The sequence below is a fragment of the Rutilus rutilus genome (genome assembly GCF_951802725.1).
Source record: "Rutilus rutilus genome assembly, chromosome: 11".
Classification (NCBI taxonomy): Eukaryota; Metazoa; Chordata; class Actinopteri; order Cypriniformes; family Leuciscidae; genus Rutilus; species Rutilus rutilus.
Window position 1 is genome coordinate 34,524,814 of NC_140216.1, and position 22,416 is coordinate 34,547,229.

Genomic DNA, 22,416 nt, shown 5'->3' on the forward strand with positions numbered 1-22,416 from the left:
AATTTACTATATACTTGAACTTTCCAAACCCTCAAAACACTTACACATTTGTGTCAAACACTCTATCAGAGCTTTATCTAGTGTGCAAGTGCTACAAATAAACTAGCTTTGTATTGATAAAGTTACTTTACAGATACAGTCTTGAGTCAGCAACATTTTATGTCCATTTTGGCCTTGCTTTGGCCAACACTGACTTTCCAAACTTCAGAAACAGCATGCAGATGTTGGCAGCTTCAGCAATTGTGACATCTCATGTGAACCTGGAATTTCCCTGAAGATTTAGCTTGTGTTGTTCTCTTGAGGATCGCAGATTACAGGAGCAAGACACCATAATTAACACTTACAGCCACCAAAGGAGGAGAGATCTAGTCTAGTTGGTGCAATCCAAAAGAGTTGCAACCAAACAGATCTAAGCACAAACGTCAAGAAGATGATATAGGAACGATGAGGAAAGCGCAGTGACCCACAAATGATGTTCAGACATGGAGAGATCACACCTTAAACTTCACCTGAACACCGAAGACAGCACTTTTCCTTATTATAAGTAATTAGAGTCAAATGCACCACATTGCAGAGACTTTAGAAAGTTTTGTTTTTTTGAAGCAATGCAGATATAAAATATATCAAACGAAGAAACATAAATCATTTTTCAAGGTTACGACTTCTCTATGGATTTATCAAGAGAGATTTGAGCAATTAAAACACGACCCAAACTCATCAGATTTATGAAAAACAGCTCTCTCGACCATTTTGTACATACAGCAGTGTCTGTATATGCCTGCAGTGAATCAGTCCTTCTATTCCGCACACCCCTATAGCACCAGATTGTATAGTCATTTTCTTGCACAGGTAAGTGCTCTCTCTCTCTGTTTTGGTCTGGTTTCTTACTTAAGGTTGATGAATTTGAGTGGGAGTCTCGCAGAGGAACTCAGAAACCCCTGAAGACCCAAACACAACATCCCTCCAGATCTGTGTAATCACTAAAGAACTCCACGTTTCTTAGAACAGAGGAGGGCAAAATATCTCTTATTTCGAAACATCGATGTCTCGCTGCAATGTTTCATGTTTTAAAGCATAACCTTCAGGGAAAAGAATGCTTTATTTCGGATCCAAAGGTACTTTAAATGTAGAAACTAGGCTTGTAGTTTGTGGTATTAATACTTAAATCCACACAAAAAAAAGACTCTGAAGTGCAAGATTGGGAGTCCATGTGTCAGAATCATTATGCTGTGCACTTCTTCATTTATTTTTGACCGGAAAATAAAATACAGTAGGGGTTATTTTCATGTAACTGTATAACCGTGAGAGGAAGAAAAGTTTTCGTTTTCTCACATCTGAAGATGAAACGTATATTAAAGGATCATAAAATTCCAGTTTTGAGATGTTAACGTCGCAAATGATGGAAGACAATACATTTTTATTAAAAAATTTAGAGCTGCAACAAGGCATCCTATGAGAAGTTGCAGTCTCATTATTATCAATGAAACCATGTGAACTTTTCCTCAGATGCAAACAGTGGATTGATACGATGCTGAGGGCCTTTCATGACACTTTTAACACCACAGCACGATGGGAAGAACATGGACACATTACCTGGGACCTCCGTCTGTCCAGCACTGGTGCTGTTCGGTCTGAAACGGCCAGCCTGGACTTTCATGTTGGGACACAGAACATCTGTGGAGAGAAACACAACATTATGGGTGAACATATTTTCGGATGGCAAAACGACCTTAGGAACTACACAGCTCTTCACAGGTGCTAGGATCATATAGAGCAATTTATTTCTACAGTTAGAATATTTTTAGTCCTGTTTGGGTTAATATGAGGCAATCTGTGCTTTATTAACACTCCTGAAATTTCTAAACATCTGCTTTTAGTCAAAATCATATTGTGAAATAAAAAATTTTTGTTGACATTTTATTGTACTGGTTCCAGGTGCCCAGGCAATCTGCCGTGGTATTTCGCCCGTGACAAACCTTTTCATTCACGATTATTTAACATTTAAACGTTTTATGTTATACAGACATAATTAGGATGAAAATAGATAGAACCTTTTTTCTATCTATGAATGAAGGCACTTCTTTTTCACATAGGTTTTCTTTGATATCTCAACTGCTGTTAGAAAACTAGTTTAAATAGAGACTTTTGCCTGACATCTGAATAAGACATGTCTCTTCTAGAGTTCCAGAAGCAAAATAATAATGTCTCAAAGTCAAATTTGCAAAGATAAAGTCTCATAAATTATACTGTAGTGTTACACTACTGTAGTGTTACATCACAACAGTCTGCGCTTTTCGGAAGGCAGGTTTTTAAGAAACTGAAACTAAAAGAGCGTTCAGAGAGAACAGGTGCTGGAACAATGAAAAATGTAAATTTTTGGAACATTAAATGATGTAAAAAATGTTCCAGTGGGCCCCATAAACAAATTTATGAAACCTTTAAATGAGCATAATAGGACCCCTTTAAAGCTTTTTAGGATATTTTTTTTATTTATTTGAATGATACCTAAATAAAAATGCCATAATGTTTCTGAGCAGTAAACATTGCCATCTTTGAAGAGGTATTTTACTGGCAGCTGATGAAAATGAACAGTTGAGAGTGACTTTCACTGTAATATTATCCATCTTCCTCTCTGTGCTTGAAGACAGACTGTTAGAGAATCCTTCCCAAGCCCTCCAGCGAAGACATGGTGGCATAACTTACGACTCTATGTGACATTGGCACATAGAAATGGGGAAAGTTACAGGTTGGTCGCAGTGAGCGTAGAGTTTGGTGGAGTGCAGCTATGCTAACGTCACAGCGGTGATAATTTAGGCCATACAAACGGGCAGATTTCAAATGGCGACGCATAGCTAGTGACAGCAGCGATGACAGGAAGAAACGTAACACCAGCAGACTTGTTTTACTATGGCATCTGTGATGAGAAAGTGCTATTTGTAGAGAGGAACTTGCTAGTGCTAAGGAAGGATGCTAATATTAGCTTAAACACTATGGATGACTGCTTATTGCTTTTGTTTGGTCTTTTTGTTTCTTTTAATTGAAAAGAGAGTACAGGAAAAGATGTACAGGTGATGTGATTCCAATTTAATACATTCCCATCACTCACGCACTCACTCACGCACACACACACGTAACTGTTAGCCAAACATAAAAATTATGTCATTATTTACTCACCCTTATGCCGTATATGCTCTTTTTTTTGGTCAAAAGTATATATTTGTGATGAATATTTACCTCTTCCATATACAACCAAGTCTGTCAAGCACCAATAAATCTGACTGTCAAGAGCCATAAAGTTATGTCGTGAGCAATGAGCAATTTATGATACTTTTGTGGTGTTTTTTTGTTTCTTTTTGGAACTTGACAGATGTGGATAATATCATGAGCAGTTTCTACATAAGAAAAAATAAATAACAAAAAATCTTTAAAAATCTACTTTTGTCTTTCACGTGAACGAATGAATGAAGTTTGGAACAAGTTTGGAACAGCATGAAGGCAAGTAAACAAAAGATTTTTCATTTTTCAACTATTCTGGTCATCATCCTGCTTGTAACTTATGACAACAAAGACAAGTATAATCACACCAAGTGCTCAAACTTTAGTCAAAGTTTTAGGTTTCCTGGTGTAAAATCATAAAGTACTATCTGATGTAGGCTTCACCTGAAACCTGAAAAAAAGAGAGTAAGTGGGAATTCATTCTCAGACAGGATATGAACAATTTTGAATCTTTAAATTTAAAATGTAAATGATGTGTTCCCATTTTACCCTTATTAAACGGCTAAATCGAAGTCTCTTCCCTTGGGTGTTCACTGGTAGAATAATGCACAAAATATGACATTGATCAAATGATTTCAATGTCATTTTATGCCTCCCTCTCTCTCTCTCTCTCTCTCTCTCTCGCGCTCATACGTGCACACACTCTTGGCATGAACCAGGCAGACGCCCAAACCACAGCGGCTGATCGCGTCCCTGACAATCATGTACAATCAGACCCTGTAATTTTCTTTAATCGCTCCTATAAAAAGTGCTTTGTAGCGTTTAAGAGGCCTCAACTTCGCTATGAATTCCACTTTACAGAGGCTGGGTCACTTGACACAATTACATCTCTGTCCGATACAGTGTCCTCAGCATGACTCTCCCAAACCCCCGAGCGAGTCCCTGCCCTGATCCAAACATCACCCTCCTGACCACGAATAAATAAAGAGCTCAGCCGCCCACCCGGGGATAAATAAAGGTTGGAGAAAAGAGCACCTGGCTTTCTATATTTGAGTTGTATTTGTTATGTGAGCCAAGTTATTGCAGTAATGCGGACATCCATGTATCGTTTTCAAGGCGTTTATGTGCATAATAACTTGAGGTTTCTCTTTCTGTGTTACTGCAAACAGGCCGTGTTCCTGTGTCCACAACCTTCCTAAAACACAAAAAGTCAATCACTGACTATTACTAGCAGTTCTAAGTCATGTCAGACCACTAAACTAGTGGGTATTGGAGTAATTTGTCAAAGTACATTTCTAGTTAGTACATCACAGAGTCTGCAAATAAATCATTTTGATTGGTTTTCTGAACTGTATAAGCTGATGCATTGAAAAGATCTGTCTTAAAAGAATGATTCACAGTTTAACTGTTCCTTTAACCTCATCATTTATTTTGGGGGAATTGACCCCACAATTAGCATGCTGCTAAATGAAAAGTAACTAAGAAAATGTGGTTGTCCATAAAGAGTTGTTTTTGAAGTACCTATTTCCTTTGACTGGCGAAATAACAAAGCAATCAAAAGCCAGTCGTGCGTCATTGTTTAAATGGCACGTATGAGTGATTTCTAACTGTGCTCTATCGAGGGCAACTTCCTTCAGCTGTGGCATAAAGGCTGTAATTTAGTGAGTGGCCATGGAACTAAAATGATGGACTGAGTACTGCATTTCTACATTGTTTTTCAAACACTTTTGCATTTATTGTCTTGCTTATTTCTTAGAGGAAATCAAATTGTGTTTGGATTACACCAAAACAATCATATCAGATATGCTAAGGATAGCTGGTTAAATGATTATAACTGAAAATAAATGATGATGCACCTGCAAAATGTTTCCAGATGTTGTTGGTTAAGTATCTAATGGATGCATATGCACATGACAATTTGCTGTATTGATATTAGTCAGTTCATAAAATACGAGTCTCAAATGACAAATCATACCAAGCTGATGTATTTATTTATGCTTAAAAAAGGGCCAACTGGTACCGGCTGATCAATGAAACTAGCGATTAATCACCCTGACATTTCAGGCTAGAGAATGACGCAGCATATTAGAAAGTGTTGAGTCACATAGAGGACTTTATAAAACCATTACAAACTTTACTTTAGCTCAGACTTGAAGTTCTCAAACGGGAGCTAAAAAGCCACCATCTAAAACACCCTTGCAACTGCATGCATTTAAAACCACTAAGAATGCCAGTATCAACAACATCACACATCCAAGTTTTCTCGGATGCTCTAGTCATTCAGAGACAGTCCTACTCTATTATTGTGCTCTGAGAAGTCCAACCCCGAAATATTCCACTTCCTGTTCAGCATTCTTCCTGGTTAACACATCTAAATCCTCCAGCAAGTGTGCAAACTATACTCTGAAATCAAATATTTTCTCTCTTATATGAAATTAAGCTAATCAAAACCAGATTTAAGAAACAGGGACAACAGATGCTAAAGCAAACATGAGGAAATTAGCACACCCAACATATTACAGTGCACTTCTGTTCTGTTTAGCAGCGTCCCACCACTGATTACAGATCTGGCAGGCTGTGGTCATGGGTGGACCACCGACCTGAACCAAAGCCCAGATACACTAAGTGATGAAACTACTAGTCAAACAAGCTTTGCACTTTTCGTTTATTTCAAGCATGCTAAAAATGGCCCAGTGCACTTCCTGTATTACCATAGAGCTGGAAGTAATATTCACCATTTAATCAATAGGAAATTATATTATGCATAAAGAATGTTGTTGTTTGCATTGTAAGACTATTTTAATGACAGTTAAAGGGATAGTTCACCCAAAAAAAAGAAAATTATCCCATGATAATTTCCCAGAGTTATATAAAAAAATATCCTGGCTCTTCCAAGCTTTATAATGGCCGTTTCTGTTTTGAAGTCCATAAAAGTGCATATACAAATGCATGTTACAAATTAAAATGATAGCTTTCGGCCAAACGGCCATACACAGTCTACTTACACCTAAAGCGCAACTTACGCAACTTGTGACGTCGAAAGTAGCGTAGTGCGCCATGGCGTAGCGTAAATATCAGCAGTACGTCGCATTACTCGCATAAGTTGCGCTTTAGACTTAAGTGGAATCCGTATGTTCGTTTGGCCGGAAGCTAGTTATTAAGTTACGAAGTTTTAAATATGGATTTTATTCTTACACAGACTCATGCACTTTTATGGACTTCAAAACGGCCATTCACTGCCATTATAAAGCTTGGAAGAGCCAGGACATTTTTTAATATAACTCCGATTGAATTCGTCTGAAAGAAAAATGTCATGTCAACCTAGGATGACTTGAGGGTGAGTACATCATGGGCTAATTTTCATTTAAGCACAAATATCATTGTCATTATTGTAACACATCCTGGTCAAAAATTATTTATTTATGAATTTAGTACAAAAATGTACACTTTACTAATATATCATATATTCCCTTTTACACTGATGAAAATGCAACAACACAATCTTTAGAATTTATGGTGAACATTATCTAAGCAATTCATTCTGAATTATTATTACTAAATAAGAAAGAAAGAAAGAAAGAACGAAAGAAAGAAAGAAAGAAAGAAAGAAAGAAAGAAAGAAAGAAAGAAAGAAAGAAAGAAAGAAAGAAAGAAAGAAAGAAAGAAAGAAAGAAAGAAAGAAAGAAAGAAAGAAAGGGAAAAACTGATTCCAACCAACTTTTGGAGAAGGAAATGTCTTTTCTTTCCAAAGAAGAAAAAACTGCGTTATGGGTAATCACATTGAATAAATTAAAATCATGCTAATTGTGCCCTTGGATGAGGTAGTACTTGTTATCTTTTCACATAAAACAAATTAAAAGCCAAAGATTAAAAAGTAAAAACGCAGTACGGTGAAGCCAAGTTCCACTTGAAACATTAGGACTGTAATTTTCAGAGCAAAAATAACTTGGACCTTGGAGATGCCATGATTTCTAGCCACCAGTATTCTTAGATGCCAATGCTAGTGTCAGATTATCTTGGTAATCACAGACCTGGACCTGATATGCAGTTCTAAATGCTTAAAGGACAATCCCTAATAGAACAACAAAGTCTAAAGCTGGCAGTGAAATGTTTGAGTTGATATTTCTGCACTTCTGAGTCACGTAGAGTCATTCAGAGGAGGACCTTTGGTTGGAATCAAGGCAGGGTCAAGGGTTTGGTTTACAATAAATCAGTTTATCTCTTTCTCTTTTTATCTCTGCATCTCTCTGCCAAGTCCAATGGTTCCCTATCTTCACACTTGGCAGTCTGATTTAAAGCAGGCATTGGAGAAGGCTTGTGTTACAACCTCTTCAAATCCCAGTGATTGCAACTTCAACAAATGACCGCTTAACCACTGTATACGTAATGTTTTTATGTTGCTTTGACTACACAAGAGTTCTGGAAAGCGGAAGTGCTACTCCGGACTCAGATTTCCACTTTAAACTGAAGAGCTCCAGGTGTCGTCGCTCTCCCGTTCACGCTAATTTTAGAGAGGAATGTCAAGGCTAAGCATCCATCATCACTAAAAACATACTACGCGTACACATAATTTGCATTTGCATGGTCAATCCAGGCCACATACCTCAACGGTTTGGGTTTATGTATTTTTGAATCTATATTCATAGTTTTAATGCAAGCTTGTTGTTTGTAATGGCCTCCAAAGACTATCCCACATGTACTTTTAGGTTATCTTTGCCTGCAGAGCAGATGTGATCAGGAAAAGCACTTGAGCGCTGAGCTTTTCTGTCCTACACCTCTTTACTCTGAGCTCACCGAGGCAAGAAACCACATAAATGCCCTGGCCAAAGAGCTTCCAGTTCCTGTCCAACAAGTCTTGTATGGCACAGAACAGACCTTCTTGTGAATGGGAATGTGTGCCAACAAAAGCATATTAAATGACTGATGTTTTTAGTTGGTCAGCGGTCAAGCTGACTCTGTGTTAAGTCAACTCCCACCTAACCTATCTGACTGTGTAAAGAAATATACTGGCACCTATGTTTCTGTGAAGAACCTTTAATATACCTGGAACCATTTAATTGGACAAAAGGTTCTTTATAGTGGAAAAAGGTTCTTTATATATTTTTTAATGTTCTTCACTCTAAAAAACCCAAAATGGTTATTCCATGGCATCACTGTAAAAAAAAACTTTTTGGAACCTTTATTTTTAATAACATACGTGGTTTAAGGTCAAAGTCATCAATACTCACTCTCGCAGAGTCTCCTCCTCAACCTGCCCCTGATCTTGTCAATGGCGTCAAAGTCCGTCACGTGGAACACATGAGCGCTTTTGGGTTCGGCGGCGATCTCTTCCAGCTCCTCCTTAAGAGCTTCCCCAATCCCTACGGCGAACAACCTGATTCCAGCAGCCGCTGCAGCGACCGATGGCTCCAAAACAAAATCCTGACTCCTGCCGTCCGTCAGCAAGATCGCGACTTTCTGAATTCCCTTGGCGGCAGGCCTTGCCCCTGTCCTCTCCGTGAAGATGTTGTTGGTGGTGAAGCTGATGGCATCTCCAGTTTTGGTGTTCCCACCCAGGTAGCGGATGTTCCCAGCGGCACGCTTGACCTCCTCAAGAGTTTTGTACCTGCCCAGGTTGAATTCGGCGGTGGGACGGTCACTGTAGCGAACCACGGCCACACGTGTCTTCTCCACACCTACGTCAAAAGATTCTACCAGGTTTGCCACCCACTGCCGGATCTTCTCAAAGTTTTCCTTGCCCACACTGGAAGAGGTGTCCAAGATGAATACCAGATCATAGTGGACATTCTTGCAACCTGGGACAAAAGACATGCAATTTTACAGACAGTGTGTATACAGTTTAGCCACAGATTTATGAGGTTTGTGTTTCTGTCAGTGTACCATGGTCTGGTTGGATAATACATGGACTGAATTTGACAGAGAACTCAAAGCTATTAGTTTGTCAGGTGCAAAACCTCAGTCTGCACACATAACAGACTCACTGAAAGTCCGAATTAGAATTGCCAAGGTAAAGTTAAACAGAGATGTGGTTAGGGGTCATGAAAACAGTATATTTAGGCTAGTATGTGACCTCACCTGCCCTTTGTCCTTCAACACCACTTCTGTACAGAGTCAGAGCCAGTATGGTCAGGACCAGAGAGATCCTGAGGCCGAATCGAAACTCCATCTCCTTCTCCGCTGTTGTTTGCTGATATTCCCACTAAGGTGCGATGATCATCAAGTTGCTGCTTCTGTGGAGACATGAAAACAAATATGAGGTGATCAGTCATTCTGACTCGGAGCGGAGTTATATTGATAGATTGCAAACAGAAGTGGAGTGTATGATTCATGTTAGCCGTGTGCTATTCATAACATTTCTTACTGATGTACTACTGGTGCAGCCCACATTAATCCTGATTACTTTCCAAGTTGCCGTTTTAGTTTGAGCCAATAACAAAATGAACCATCATGCTCATAAACACAGTATACAAGTGAATACAGGACTATTTTACCATTTTAAGTACAATATAAATACAATTATGACTTTTTTTCCCTTACAAAAGTAAAACGGGTAACACTTTACAATGAGGTTTTAAACTTTAATTATCATGAAATAAGAATGAACTGCACTTCTACAGCATGAATTCATCTTAGTTAATGTTAATTTCAAGATTTACTAATACATTATAAAAATAAAAAGTTGTATTTGTTAACATTAGTTAATGCACTGACATGAACAAACAATAAACAGCTGTATTTCTATCAACAATAATTAACAAAGATTAATAAATACAGAAACAAATGTATTGCTCATTGTTAGTTTGTTAATACATTAACTAATGTTAACAAATTAAACCTTATTGTAAAGTGTTACCGACTGCATAATATTATAAATAACACATAATGAAAAATGTAAGATCTCCATCAGGAAACCAGAGTGAACAAGGTGGGGTAATAGAAAGAAAACCCCCAGAAAGTTTTATGTCCATCTGTAATTCACTCCCCTGTTCACCAAACTATATATATACACTACTGGTGACTAACCACGCTACTCTGGCAAAGCTGAACTGATGTTTCGCTGTAAATAGGGTGTTCTTCTGATTTACCGGAGTACAGTTCGCCCCAGGGAGCACACTGTCATCAGGGAGCGAGGGAACAACGTTGGGAAGCATTGAATTATGGTTTGCAGAGCCTTGATGATGTGGCAATCTTTCCTCACAGGCAATTTCAGCTAAGTTCCCCTACTTTCAGGTGCATTAAATTGCTATTCTCCAGAAAAACCCTTTACCAAGGACAACAGAATGAACTTCATCAATGGCAAATGGGACTTTGATGACTTGTAAAAATGGTATCAATTGGGTTAGAGAGTTCAAAGTATCCAGTACAAAAGTTGATGCATCTATGGAAAACTGCCCATTTATTTGGACCCATCAGACCAATAGGAAAACAATTATGTTCCTCGTGACTGATGGTCAGAGGCCTCCTCTTACACAATTCCGTGTCCTTTCTTTGTTGTTTTCCACAGCTCATTCCTCTCCCTCCTTTTTTTTTCATTTCATGAAGGTTTGCACTATCATCATATGACCCAGAAAGTCTTGCTTTCTCTTTACTTTTGGTCTTAAAAGCCCACAGTATGGTGAGTTCTTTGAACCCTTTGACCAGCAGGTTTTCTCATGTTTCTTTGAGGCTGTGAAAGTATCCTGGATTCATTTAACTAGTAACATTAACTGTATACATTTGCAGTAAACAACATTTATACTGGATTTTCATGTGTTTGTGAGAACAAATAGCACCTGTAACACCTGTAATATGATTTATTTTTAGATTTTAGACATCAAATTCTCTCTCTCTCTCTCTCTCTCTCTCTATATATATATATATATATATATGCCAATATGTACTGTTTTTTTTTTCCAGGCAGACAGCAGTCCAAAGTTTTAAAAGGCACATTGTTTTTCCAGCCCACTGGTCAAGCTATTAGCCTAAATTACCAGGTGCATTTTAAAACTAATGGGCCTGTGCTTGGTTAAAAAAAGTTAAAAAACAAACAAAACTCTTTTCATAACTTACATGAAATGGTTGTGGGAGGGAACACCCAGTTCACCCAGTTCACCCATATGGTCAATGTCCCAAATTAAACCTGTGGGTGAGTGCCATGTTCAAGGGTACAATGTCATGGTCACCTACTAGGGGTTGCACAGACTAGATGACTTGATTGCTCTGCCATGACACTTTAAGCTTGACATTGACTATAAAAGTCACAACAGGATAATAAATCTTTTGTGTTCACTTTTACGCTTTGTTTCAAACAGTTAAAATGACAAATAAATGCATACTCTGAAAGCTCTCCACTAGATATGTTTGATTATACCATCTGGATGATCAAAATGAATCGGGTGAATGCACATGTTAAACAGCTTATTGTATACGCAAGTTAATCGCCATCCTGCATTGTAACGCACACATACAGACAGTATATCGCATCACGTGCAAATAGAGAAACATTTAGTAGCGCATAAATGTATTGTCAACACTGTTCTGTGATTTATCAATAAACTAGCTAAGAAGCTGAAAAGTTAGTAGCATATATTTCTTAGTAACTAAAACCCACAGCTTCACAATTAGTAGAGAGACGCTGCCAGGTAGAATTAATTCACACGCAATAGCTCTCTATAATGCATTCATATGTAATATTTACTGTGCCACTTTATCTGTATCTGATTTAGAACGAGCAAAAATCTGTGAGAAATATAATGACCCCAAGACAAAAGAACTGAGACCTGGAGCAATAGCATTGTGGGCAGCGCTGTGTCATATGCCATAGCTGTGCACAAGGCAACCCGCGTTCGAGTCTCAACTCGAGGTTCAGGCTTATTTGTTCATTAATGACAACGTCGACCTGACTTTAATCACATAGATGTCGACTTGAAAAAATCGTTCAATCCCTATCACCTACAACCTTACATTTACCAGTCCTACAACCAGAATTATTATTATTTTATTTTTTACTAGACCACCAATCTACAATCTTTTGGTTACCAGCCTTTTGACTTACAGACTTTTGTTAACTAGCTTGACAACCTACAATTGTTAATTCACAGTACCAGTGCTATGACCAACATGTATTACCAGCCCTACGACCTATAACCTTTCGATCACCAGCCCTAAAACCTTTTGTTTAACATCCATGCAACATACAAACATTTAGTTACCTGCATCCTATGACCTGCATTCTTTCATCGACCAATTTATAATCTTTTAGTTATTAGAAGCACAGTAAAACATACTATTTTGGGGTTTACCAGAACAATAAATACAATCTTTTGGTTACTAGCCATGACCTGCATTCTTTCATTGACTAACTTACAACCTTTTTATTATTAGACGAATGTACAGTATAACATATAATTTTTGGTTTACCAACTCTATATAACCTACTATTTTTGGTTAACAATGCAATTGACTGATCTCATCCAGTTACCTCTGTTATTTCATTATTGGACAGTTTGGAATTTTCAACAAAAAAACATCAGTTATCATAATTGTTGTATTGTCTGCAAGTACATTTCTCATTTTGAGTCTCTGAAACCGTTTAATGTTTCTATCTCCACTAACACTCTAGGGCCCGACTGCGGCCAAACTCCAAAACTCTGCTAAACGACCAGCCTGGGAACAACCTGCAGATGAATAAACCAGAAATCTTCACTCTTCTGAAATGTTAAAAACAGCCTTTACTTTTACTAAAGTTCCCCCCAAAAGTGGAAGAATAAAGAAAGCAGTAGTTATAGAGCAGACTGAGCTATCAAGACATGATGACTAAACATCTTAGAGCAAAATATCACAAATCAAACACTGTTTGCTGATGGGATACATTTGGGATATGAACAATAAACTTCACTCTTACCTGTGCTGTCAATATGTAGGAACAAGAAGATATTCTTCAACCTCCTCCAAAAACACACCTCACAGACACCTGAAGTATCAAAGCAGCATCCTCCTAGAAATAAAGCTCCAGGTAAGGTCATACACAGGTGTGATAACACACACACACACACACACACACACAGTAATCCTGCAGTGAGGAGCACAGTGTTGTGGAGTCTGCTCTCCTCTGCTGGGAGGTGGGAGGGAAGAGGGACTGCTCCTCTAAGTGTTGGGTTTCAGTGGGGACGAGATGGCTGCCCTGCCCTGTTCACGCACATAAAATAGAGCTCTGACAGACTGCACCAATTATAGAGCAACTTTCCGGGATATTTTTGTCACTTTCTTTCTCGTCATCTCTTTCTTTTTCTCTCACACAAGTTCCTTCCCTCTCTCCTCTTGTCTCCATGGCTTTAAGGATTGATTCTTCTCTCCAGGCCAGGCTGAGCCTACAACAGGTTGCCAATGGGACTGATGGGTGATTTTTACCCACAAGGTTTGTGTCTATAGTGAGAGTTCACACGATGAAGTAGTGTGTCAAATGAGTGAATGTGCATTTTCATTAAAACACAGATTTGAAAAGTTGAAAATTGAACTGAGTGGCTCTTTTCTAGTGTAAATGCTCCAGGGTTGTGCAACATTCAGAATTGAAGAATTGGCCACCTTTGAGTTAAGGAAAATAGTCAAATTAATTGGCTAAACACACAGGAAGTTGAATTGGAATGACAGGAAAAGGAAAAATTCCCCATTGACTTCCATAGTATTTTTTCCCCCATACTATGGAAGTCAATAGGGCCCATCAACTGTTTGGTTGCCGACATTCTTCTAAATATCTTCTTTTGTGATCAGAAGAAGAAAGAAATTCATACATGTTTGGAACAACTTGAGGGTGAGCAAATGATGACAGAATTTAAATTTTTGAGTGAACTATTCCTTTAAACACAGTGTGAAAAGACCTGTTTAGCCTTTGATGGGGTAGTGTGACCTACAAGATGGATGGATGGATGGATGGATGCCTTAAAAAAATTTACCTTAAAAGATTGTAGTGTTGCCGACCTTCCCTTCCTGCTGTTTTTCCTGTCAGATAGTCTTGTTCTTTGAGGCCGAACATGCCAGATATCCTGTGTGCACGGCGTGTCTCTGAAGACCCCTGCTTTCTCTCCCTTTCCCTTCCCCTCCTGTCTTACTTTTCATGTCTCATCTGGACGTTTTACCACAGAGTACTTTCACAGGCATCGGGCACTCACGAAATCTTACAAACATGCACTTTCCAAACTCCCTAAATCCCATCGTTATGGACAGTAAAACACATCAACAACCGAGCCACACAGCAATAAACATCCACCAGTAAAAACGTGCAGGAAGTAACTGCTCGTGGTTCATCTTGTTGAAAAGAAACAAGATCTATTTCCATCCTCTACCTTTTTGTAAGGGGTCTCGCAGGAGGTCGCACTAACTTTAGCGCAGGGCAAAGTCCATCAGAGGACAACTGATGGTTTGGCACAGATGCAGATCTACAAAAGTGACGAGGAAGTGAAGTTTATAGGTTCTTTGAACTCAAGTGAGGAGACATGTATAGGGTTATAAAGGTCATTCAGATCTGTTTCTGTTATGAAGATTTCATTAAAAAAAAAAAATTACAGCTTGAGCTTACGATTTAATTATGGGAAGAAGGTTTGTATTTGATGCCCGTTTCTTTAACATATAACAAAATATTACAAGCTCTAGTGGTAATGAATGGTGTTCTCCATTGGCAGCCAGTTGATCAGTAGCCTAATATACTGTAGGCAACTCATGTTTATACAACCATGAATTTTAACTAGATTCAGTGCGGGGGTGCTCTGATGCCGATTTGAAACCAATTTGAGTCATGTTTCAGTCCTAATCCTCTCTCAGATTTCTACTTCAAAGTCCCCCTGTAGTCAATAATTGTATCCCTTAAAACTAATATTTGATCACCAAAATGACATACAGTATTTAAAGTTTTTTTCCTGTAAAAAAAAAAATATATATATATATATATTCATGCCTTAAAATAGCTTGAATGCAACTCTACACCCTTGCTTCATTTAGTATTTGCAGAGTCGTGGACTCATGAATATGCTAATTTGCCCCGCCTCCACTCACGCCAGAGGGAGCTCAGAGATTCACTCGGCCAACTTACTGAGGTAAACGCTGCACAAAGGTATCGCTCTTTACAACTTCGGTAATTAATATAATTAGCCTTTTGCTTGTCAACAGCTAATAATGTCTAGCTAATGTTACACAAACCATGTTTCCGTTTGCCATCTCAGAGTCTGGCATCTGCCTTCTAAAGGCCTATTTATACTTCTGCGTCGAACATACGCCGGAGCCTATACGCCGTAGGCAACGTGTTGGTTTTAATTTATACTTCTGTGTCGTTGTCCGCGTTGACGCGTACCTAGGGAGCGTGTGAAACCCCGAGGGAGGGGTTCTGGCAGACCAATCACAGCGCTTGTGTCCGCGTAGAATTGACGCGTTGTTACATTTTTGGAGGGGTGCACGTCAGGGTACGCCGTAGGGTACGCGCGCTACACACAGCCTACGACGTAGGCAGTTGGACGCAGAAGCATAAAACAGGCTTAACAATCATCAGAAGCGCTTTGAACAGCTCAGAACACCTTCATATTGCTAAATCTACCCGATTTTTCATATCAACAGAAAAATATAGGCTACCTGGACCACCCTGCTAGATCGCTGTTAATGATATGCTAAAGCCCGCGGGACCTTGACATGATGGATTACAAGGTAGTTTGTGACGTCACGTCAGAGGGTTTCAAACCACGTTTTTGAGACTGTCTTTGGTTAACTGCAGTTTTAATAAGAAAATACTCAGCAATGGTGTTGACTTATGATTTTGCACATGGTTTGTCTTAAAGCACATTAAAAACAACACAAAGACAAATAACATTAAAAACTTGATTTTCACCACTTTAAATAAAAACTACTTAAATTACTACTTCTACTACAATGTTCATCACACTTAACAGCAACATTGAATAGGATACACTTGTTAAAAACGGTTTAATTAACAATAAAGAGTACTCATATCCCATAATCCATCGCAATAATAACCATGAGCTAGTGTTCTGTTGCCTTTGCAGCTTTTACAAAGTGTCATTTTAGTGCTAGCTATATAGTGCTGAAATGACCGTTTTTAGTCAGAAAGTAATTTTAGTCATTTAGCACTGTCCCCTGAAAGACAGATTTATTTATTTATTTATTAATCTCAGATTGTGTTAGACACAGCAACATTTTATTGATTTATGTAAATAGGAAAAGAAACACAGTGATCATTGAAATTTTCATTGGCTGCGGTGAACAGTATTGACAAACTCTTTGCAAGACTGTCAATGTGGACAGTCGATTTTTATCTAGTTTTAGCAACGATAATCGTCTTATATGAAGAATATAAATGGATTTTATTACACGCCTCACCGGAATACTGGATTCTGATTGGTCAGATGTAGTGTTCTGCAGGTAACAATGAAAAACTGCATAAATTAACATTTTAAAGCAAGACACCACAGGTGGATAGGGTTATTTTTGGGTAGTTATTATTATACCCTAATTATTGAACATTACCATACTTCCCAGTTAATTAATCACAGTTCATTAAGACATACAATTTTATATTACAACTTTTCTGCAATGTTATGTTCAAATATGCAAATTAGGCAGTATCTAATTAAAATGCATATATTACTGCTGTCAAATTGATTAATCGCATCTAATATATATGTGTATATATATATATATATATATATATATACACACACACATATACACTCACATTATATATTCACAAACATTTGTTAGATGTGATTAATCGCGATTAATCGATTTGACAGCACTAAAACACACACACACACACAAATATATCCACGAGTCCCATGACACAGATATTTTTATTAGTATTATTTACTGAGTAAGTACTGTAATAACTTTCACGTCCAAGTCCTGATCACCCTGTCTGGGTTTATTCAGCGATAATCACTGACGGACTCACTCTAAATAATCTCTCATATTTGGATCAGGAATGTTGTGCTGTTTTCTACATTACTGAGCTGTTTTCAGATCTAAACCCAAGAGGGGAAATCCTCTGTAGGCATGGCTGTTTTGCCATGTTCAAGTCTCTAACCCCAACACCACCTGTTGCACTTCCTCTTCGGGTCAAAGAGTCAGAGCACGGCTTCCTGAATGTCATTAACAGCCATCCTTCTCCCAACTTTACCCACTGCCTCCATCTCACGAATCCCAGGTTCCCGTAGGTTCTTCCATGATGCCTTTTGCAGCACACGGCTGGCATCTCTGATGGCCTTGTCGCCGGCACGCTGACCCTTGCCCGGGCCGGCTGAGGCATGTTTGCTCTCATCACCTGTTGATAAACTGGATTTGCTCTGATCCTCCTCGAGCCGCCGAGTCCTTCGCAGTCTTAGACGCCTCTTGTCTGCATCCTGGGTTTTAGCTGTAGCAGCTAATTGGCTGTTGCCGTGCTCTGATTGGCAGATGTTCTCGGGAGCATGTGCCGAGCGAACTGACAGATTACCTTCCCCTCGCCCCGCCTCCTTCCCCGCTGGCCTATCAGATCCAAGCTTGACTTGATTGACAGGTTGCAGTGGCTTGTGGGGCTCTGTGATGATACTCAACGGGGAGCGTTCTGGTGACTTGGCCGGGCCGTCCTGCCAACAAACCTTTGCTTTTCTTGGATACGCCCCCCACGAATTACAGCCCGCCGCTTTTGCCTCCTGAGCACTTCTGATCTTCTGCCACTGTGCCTCTCTCACCTCTAGGGGGAGCTCTAGCGGGGCAAGTTTCAGAGGGCGTCTCGGGGGGAGATTCTCAGCCTCTTTCTCTTGCTCTGAGGGCTGAACAGGAGCTCTACCCTGATCCTGTATGGAGGAGGAGGAGAGCTTCAAGTGACCAGGCTCCTCAGCATGTGTCGGTAACAGATGGAGGGCAGGTGTGCGTGAGAGACGGCCCTTTTTAGACACCAGCTGAATACCACAGCCACTTAGATGGATCATCGCATTTTCCCCCTGGCAGGTCAAACTTTCCTGAATCTTTAGCAAACACACGTGCAAAACAAATTTGACACATTTCACACATTTACATGCAGTTTTCTATGACACGTTTTTTATGGAAAAAATCTTATACACACTGCCAGTGAAAAGTTTGGACAGACTGATTTTTTTTCTTATGATGTTAAAAATCTAAATGCTTAAAATTTGTTTTGTGGACACATAAATTGTGCATAAATAGGATTTTTTTTAATTTATTTTTTATGAATGAACATGAACAATGAACATTTTATTCAATTTACAAAAAAAAGGATAAAAAACAATAATCATGTTTAATAGGTAATATATATATATATATATATATATTTTTTTTTTTTTCAACTGCTTCTTACAAAAATCATAGTAGTATTTAATCAAATTAAATAAGAAACATTTAACCTCAAGTTAAACATGAATATTAATATTTTCCCTTTATTTTCCCTTTATTAGGACCATTTTTAATCATCTTTACATTTCTTTACTTTATTGATACACTCCATAGAATGTTTGATTACTGATTTAAAACGACACCGGCTTCACTCCAAATGTGGAGTATATATGCAGTTATTTTTTAAATGAAAACAATAATTTCCTCTAACAATTCAGTCACAACTAAACAGCTATAGAATGGAATAGAATAGAATACAATAGAATACAATATAATAGAATGCTTATATACTCACAACTGATGCCATAATTTCCTGTGTGTGTTTTTGCCGAATCATCAGGCCGTGTGTTTGTTTTTTTCCTCTGTCCTGCACGAGACTGTGACTTTGCAGAGAGAGAGAGAGAGAGAGAGGGAGAGGGAGAGAGAGAGAGAGAAAGAGGTTGCATTAGACTGACAACTGTCTCAGTGATTGACAGTAAGATCCTTATGAGGATTGGGGTCAGTGTGCAGGTGAGTTGTGATCTCTGCTGATGTCAAATCCACTTCACACACACACACACACACACACACACACACACACACACACACACACACACACACACACACACACACACACACACACACACACACACACACACACACTCACAAACCCCCATGTGCTCTCATGGACACATGGTCTTCTTTCCTTTTATTTACATTTTATTTTCAAATGTTCAGTAGAGAATGTGATATATTGTCAGCAGGCACTAGATGGCGCTACAGACTGCAGCCTCAAATGTGCTTGACTGTGGAATGGAACACCAGCTTACTATTGACTGAATGCTGCACACTGGACTGAACACTGCCTACAATTTGTTAAAAAGTAGGCTACTATATGTTTAACATGACAGTTATTATTTTATATTAAATCATAGAGTTGGATACTTGGACTCAGACTGCAATTATGAATTAATTTGGACTTAGACTCACTCAGGTGGACTTCTGACATTTTAGACTCCAAAATGTTGGTAACGCTTTGTTTTTCAGTGTCCTTGTTACACGTTACATGTACTTACCATAGTAATAACATTAAATTATGGATAATTACATGCAACTAACCCTAAACCAAACCTAATCCTAACCCTATAGTAAGTAGCTGTTGTTAATTAATATTACCCAGTACTTACACTATAACAATGACACCTTAATATAAAGTGTGACCGATTTTTAGTATAGTCGAATCCACATCACTTGTAACATGAAATAAAATAAGTAACAACATAAAATTATATAATAGATAACAAGACATTAAACATCAACTCAGCTCAAACTCAATTGGTTAAAGGGTAACTCTCGCCAAATTGTAACCTAGGCTATTTTTGTTAATCTACCCAAGTCAAACATTCGTGCAAAAGCATAATTAGAATTGAAACGCCACTTTTAAGATTGACCGTATTTTCGTTTTCGGTCAAAATGCCTTTTGAATGAGAGTGCTAGGGGCACTGCAGTGATAGCATCAAAATCGCTATTTTTAAAACACTAAGAAGGCTCAGCACAACATGAAACTGTGCTTGAAGTATCACCAGGGGCTCTACACATGAATTCGAGCATTGACAACATTGTTTGTGTACACAGAGTTTACTAAAAAGAAAGGTTTTGTACGACTCACATCAGTTAGTGTTTCGTCCGCCGGCATTTTGTCAGTCAAAAATAGTCGATCTCCAGATGCAACGTAACCGGGATGAGAGAAAGCTCCTAAAGCTTAGTTCCATATAAATTCACAGATAATTTGTTGTTTTGTTGTTAGTGAAAATCAATATTGACCTTGTATTTGAAAAAGGATCCTCATATAAGAAACAATACTAAAATTCAGAGTCAGTTCATTCGCATTCGGAGATCGACTAGTCATGCCCCTAGCACTCCCGTTCAAAAGGCATTTTGACCAAAAACGAAAATACGGTCAAACTTAAAAGTGGCGTTTCCATTGTAATTATGCTTTTAAATGAAAGTTTGAATCTCTTTATTCTGCTGAACAGAAAGGAAGATATTTAGAAGAATATCAGTAACCAGACAGTTTCTGGTCTCATTGACTTCCATAGTGTATTTTTTTCCTACTATGGAAGTCAATGAGACCAGAAACTGTCTGGTTACTGACATTCTTCTAAATATATTCCTGTCTGTTCAGCAGAAGAAAGAAATTCATACAGGTTTGAAACAACATGAGGATGAGTATATGATTTTTCATTTTAAAGTGGAGTATCCCTTTAACAAAAAGACCCTAGGTTGCAATTTGGCGAGAGTTACCCTTTAAGGGCTTCGACTCAAACTCGAAAAGGTGGACCTATTAAATCACTATTAATCACTAACTAAATCACTAACACTATTAAATCAACTGGATTGATTAGCATTGTTTAATTTCACCAAATATTGAGTCAAAATATATATCATAAGTGCTTTTGGAATTGGAAACAAAGGTCAAGTTGAGCGTATTGCATTGTGAAATACATAATTCCCTGCTGTGTGTTTTGTTTGCATTCAGCATATTTTGGCAAACTATTCTGCATTATTCTGACTTTTCTTTATTCTCTGGGTAAAAACTAGAGATCAATCTAAATCGACACATGTGGAAATGTAAAGCAAGCAGATGATCCCCAGTTTGACGATCTTACTCTTCATTTGTGAGGTGGAATGAGACATCCAGTGGCCTAATCTTCTCTAAAGTCCTCATAGTCACCCTGAAATCCTCTTCTTCCATGCTGGGGCTGATGGGATTATATGTATGGCTGTGGTGTTGAGTGAGAGCTGATCCTGGTGACCCAGAGCAGGGAAAGTGCTGTCGTTATCCAGACCGAGCTTAGCGCCGCATGGGGCGCGACAGCCTGAAAAAGCAAGCTGACCACATATTCGTACGGGCATGAGTGCAGAGACACTGAAATTGGTTTCAAAAGGGCAACGGACTTAACGAGCATCAGTGCTGCACAGGCTCTCAAATCTGGGGAAGAATTGTAACAATCTGCCTGAAACCCCACGCCTTCAAGGCAGCCATATCCATCTGTCCTTATCCGCGCACAGATGTGATTGTTCAGATGGAACCAGCTGATAATGGTGCTTTTGTGTGCATTTCCTTTCTCCATTTTCATTTTTGCTCTGGGTCACAAATATTGTTGGGCTGTGAGGAGCTACTGATAACACATTCACTTCAAAGCCATCACAGGTGAGATGAACATGACAAACTATATATTTAGCTTATTTAAAAAGGTTTAAAATGAGTATTGCTCAGTGGTTGCTAGGTTCTGCTGAATGGTTGCCAGGTTGTTACTAATGTGTTCTGGCTGCTTGACAGGGTGGTGCTGGCTAAGATGTTCTGGGTGTTGCTAAGCATTTGCCAAGGGGTTTTTAGGTGGCTGTTCGGGTGTTACTAAGGTGTTCTGGGTGGCTGCAAGGCGGGTGTTGCTAAGTGGTCACTAGAGTGATCTGGGTGGATGCCATGGTGCTGATAAGTGGTGGCGAGGGTACCTGGCTGCTAGGGTGTTGTTAAGTGGTTGCTAGGTGGTTCTGGGTTAATGCCAGGGTATTGCTAAGGTATTCTGGGTGGCTGCCTGGGTGTTGCTAATCGGTGGCTAGGGTACCTGGCTGCCAGGGTGTTATTAAGTGGTTACTAGGGTGTTATGGGTTGATACAAGGGTATTGCTAAGGTATTCTGGGTGGCTGCCAGGGTGTTGCTATGTCGTGGCTAGGGTGCCTGGCTGCCAGGGTGTTGCTACAGTATGTGGTTGCCAGGACATTACTAAGGTGTTCTGGGTAGCTGCCAGGGTGTTGCTAAGTGGTTGCTAGGGTGTTCTGGGTGGCTGC

At 38.9% G+C, this 22,416-nt stretch overlaps 2 protein-coding genes across 2 annotated transcripts in view; both read right to left on the reverse strand.

The window, feature by feature from the left end:
- Nucleotides 1-13,308, reverse strand: part of col22a1 (collagen, type XXII, alpha 1) — a 59,597-nt gene extending 46,289 nt beyond the window's left edge. The window contains exons 1-4 of the mRNA XM_084422997.1: nt 13,100-13,308; nt 9,292-9,446; nt 8,445-9,011; nt 1,594-1,674 (exon numbers count right to left, since the gene is read on the reverse strand). Coding sequence (XP_084279123.1) covers nt 1,594-1,674; nt 8,445-9,011; nt 9,292-9,382 — 739 coding nt within the window. The 5' untranslated portion in view covers nt 9,383-9,446; nt 13,100-13,308. The remainder of the gene's footprint in view (nt 1-1,593; nt 1,675-8,444; nt 9,012-9,291; nt 9,447-13,099) is intronic.
- A 3,723-nt stretch (nt 13,309-17,031) lies between these two features.
- On the reverse strand, nt 17,032-21,330 carry LOC311300419 (uncharacterized protein). The gene is made up of 3 exons (XM_084424664.1): nt 21,234-21,330; nt 18,881-18,968; nt 17,032-18,200 (listed from the first exon to the last, which is right to left on the reverse strand). The coding sequence occupies exons 1-3, from the start codon at nt 21,317-21,319 to the stop codon at nt 17,319-17,321; spliced, it is 1,056 nt and encodes a 351-aa protein (XP_084280790.1). The 5' UTR covers nt 21,320-21,330; the 3' UTR covers nt 17,032-17,318.
- Nucleotides 21,331-22,416: the final 1,086 nt, after the last annotated feature.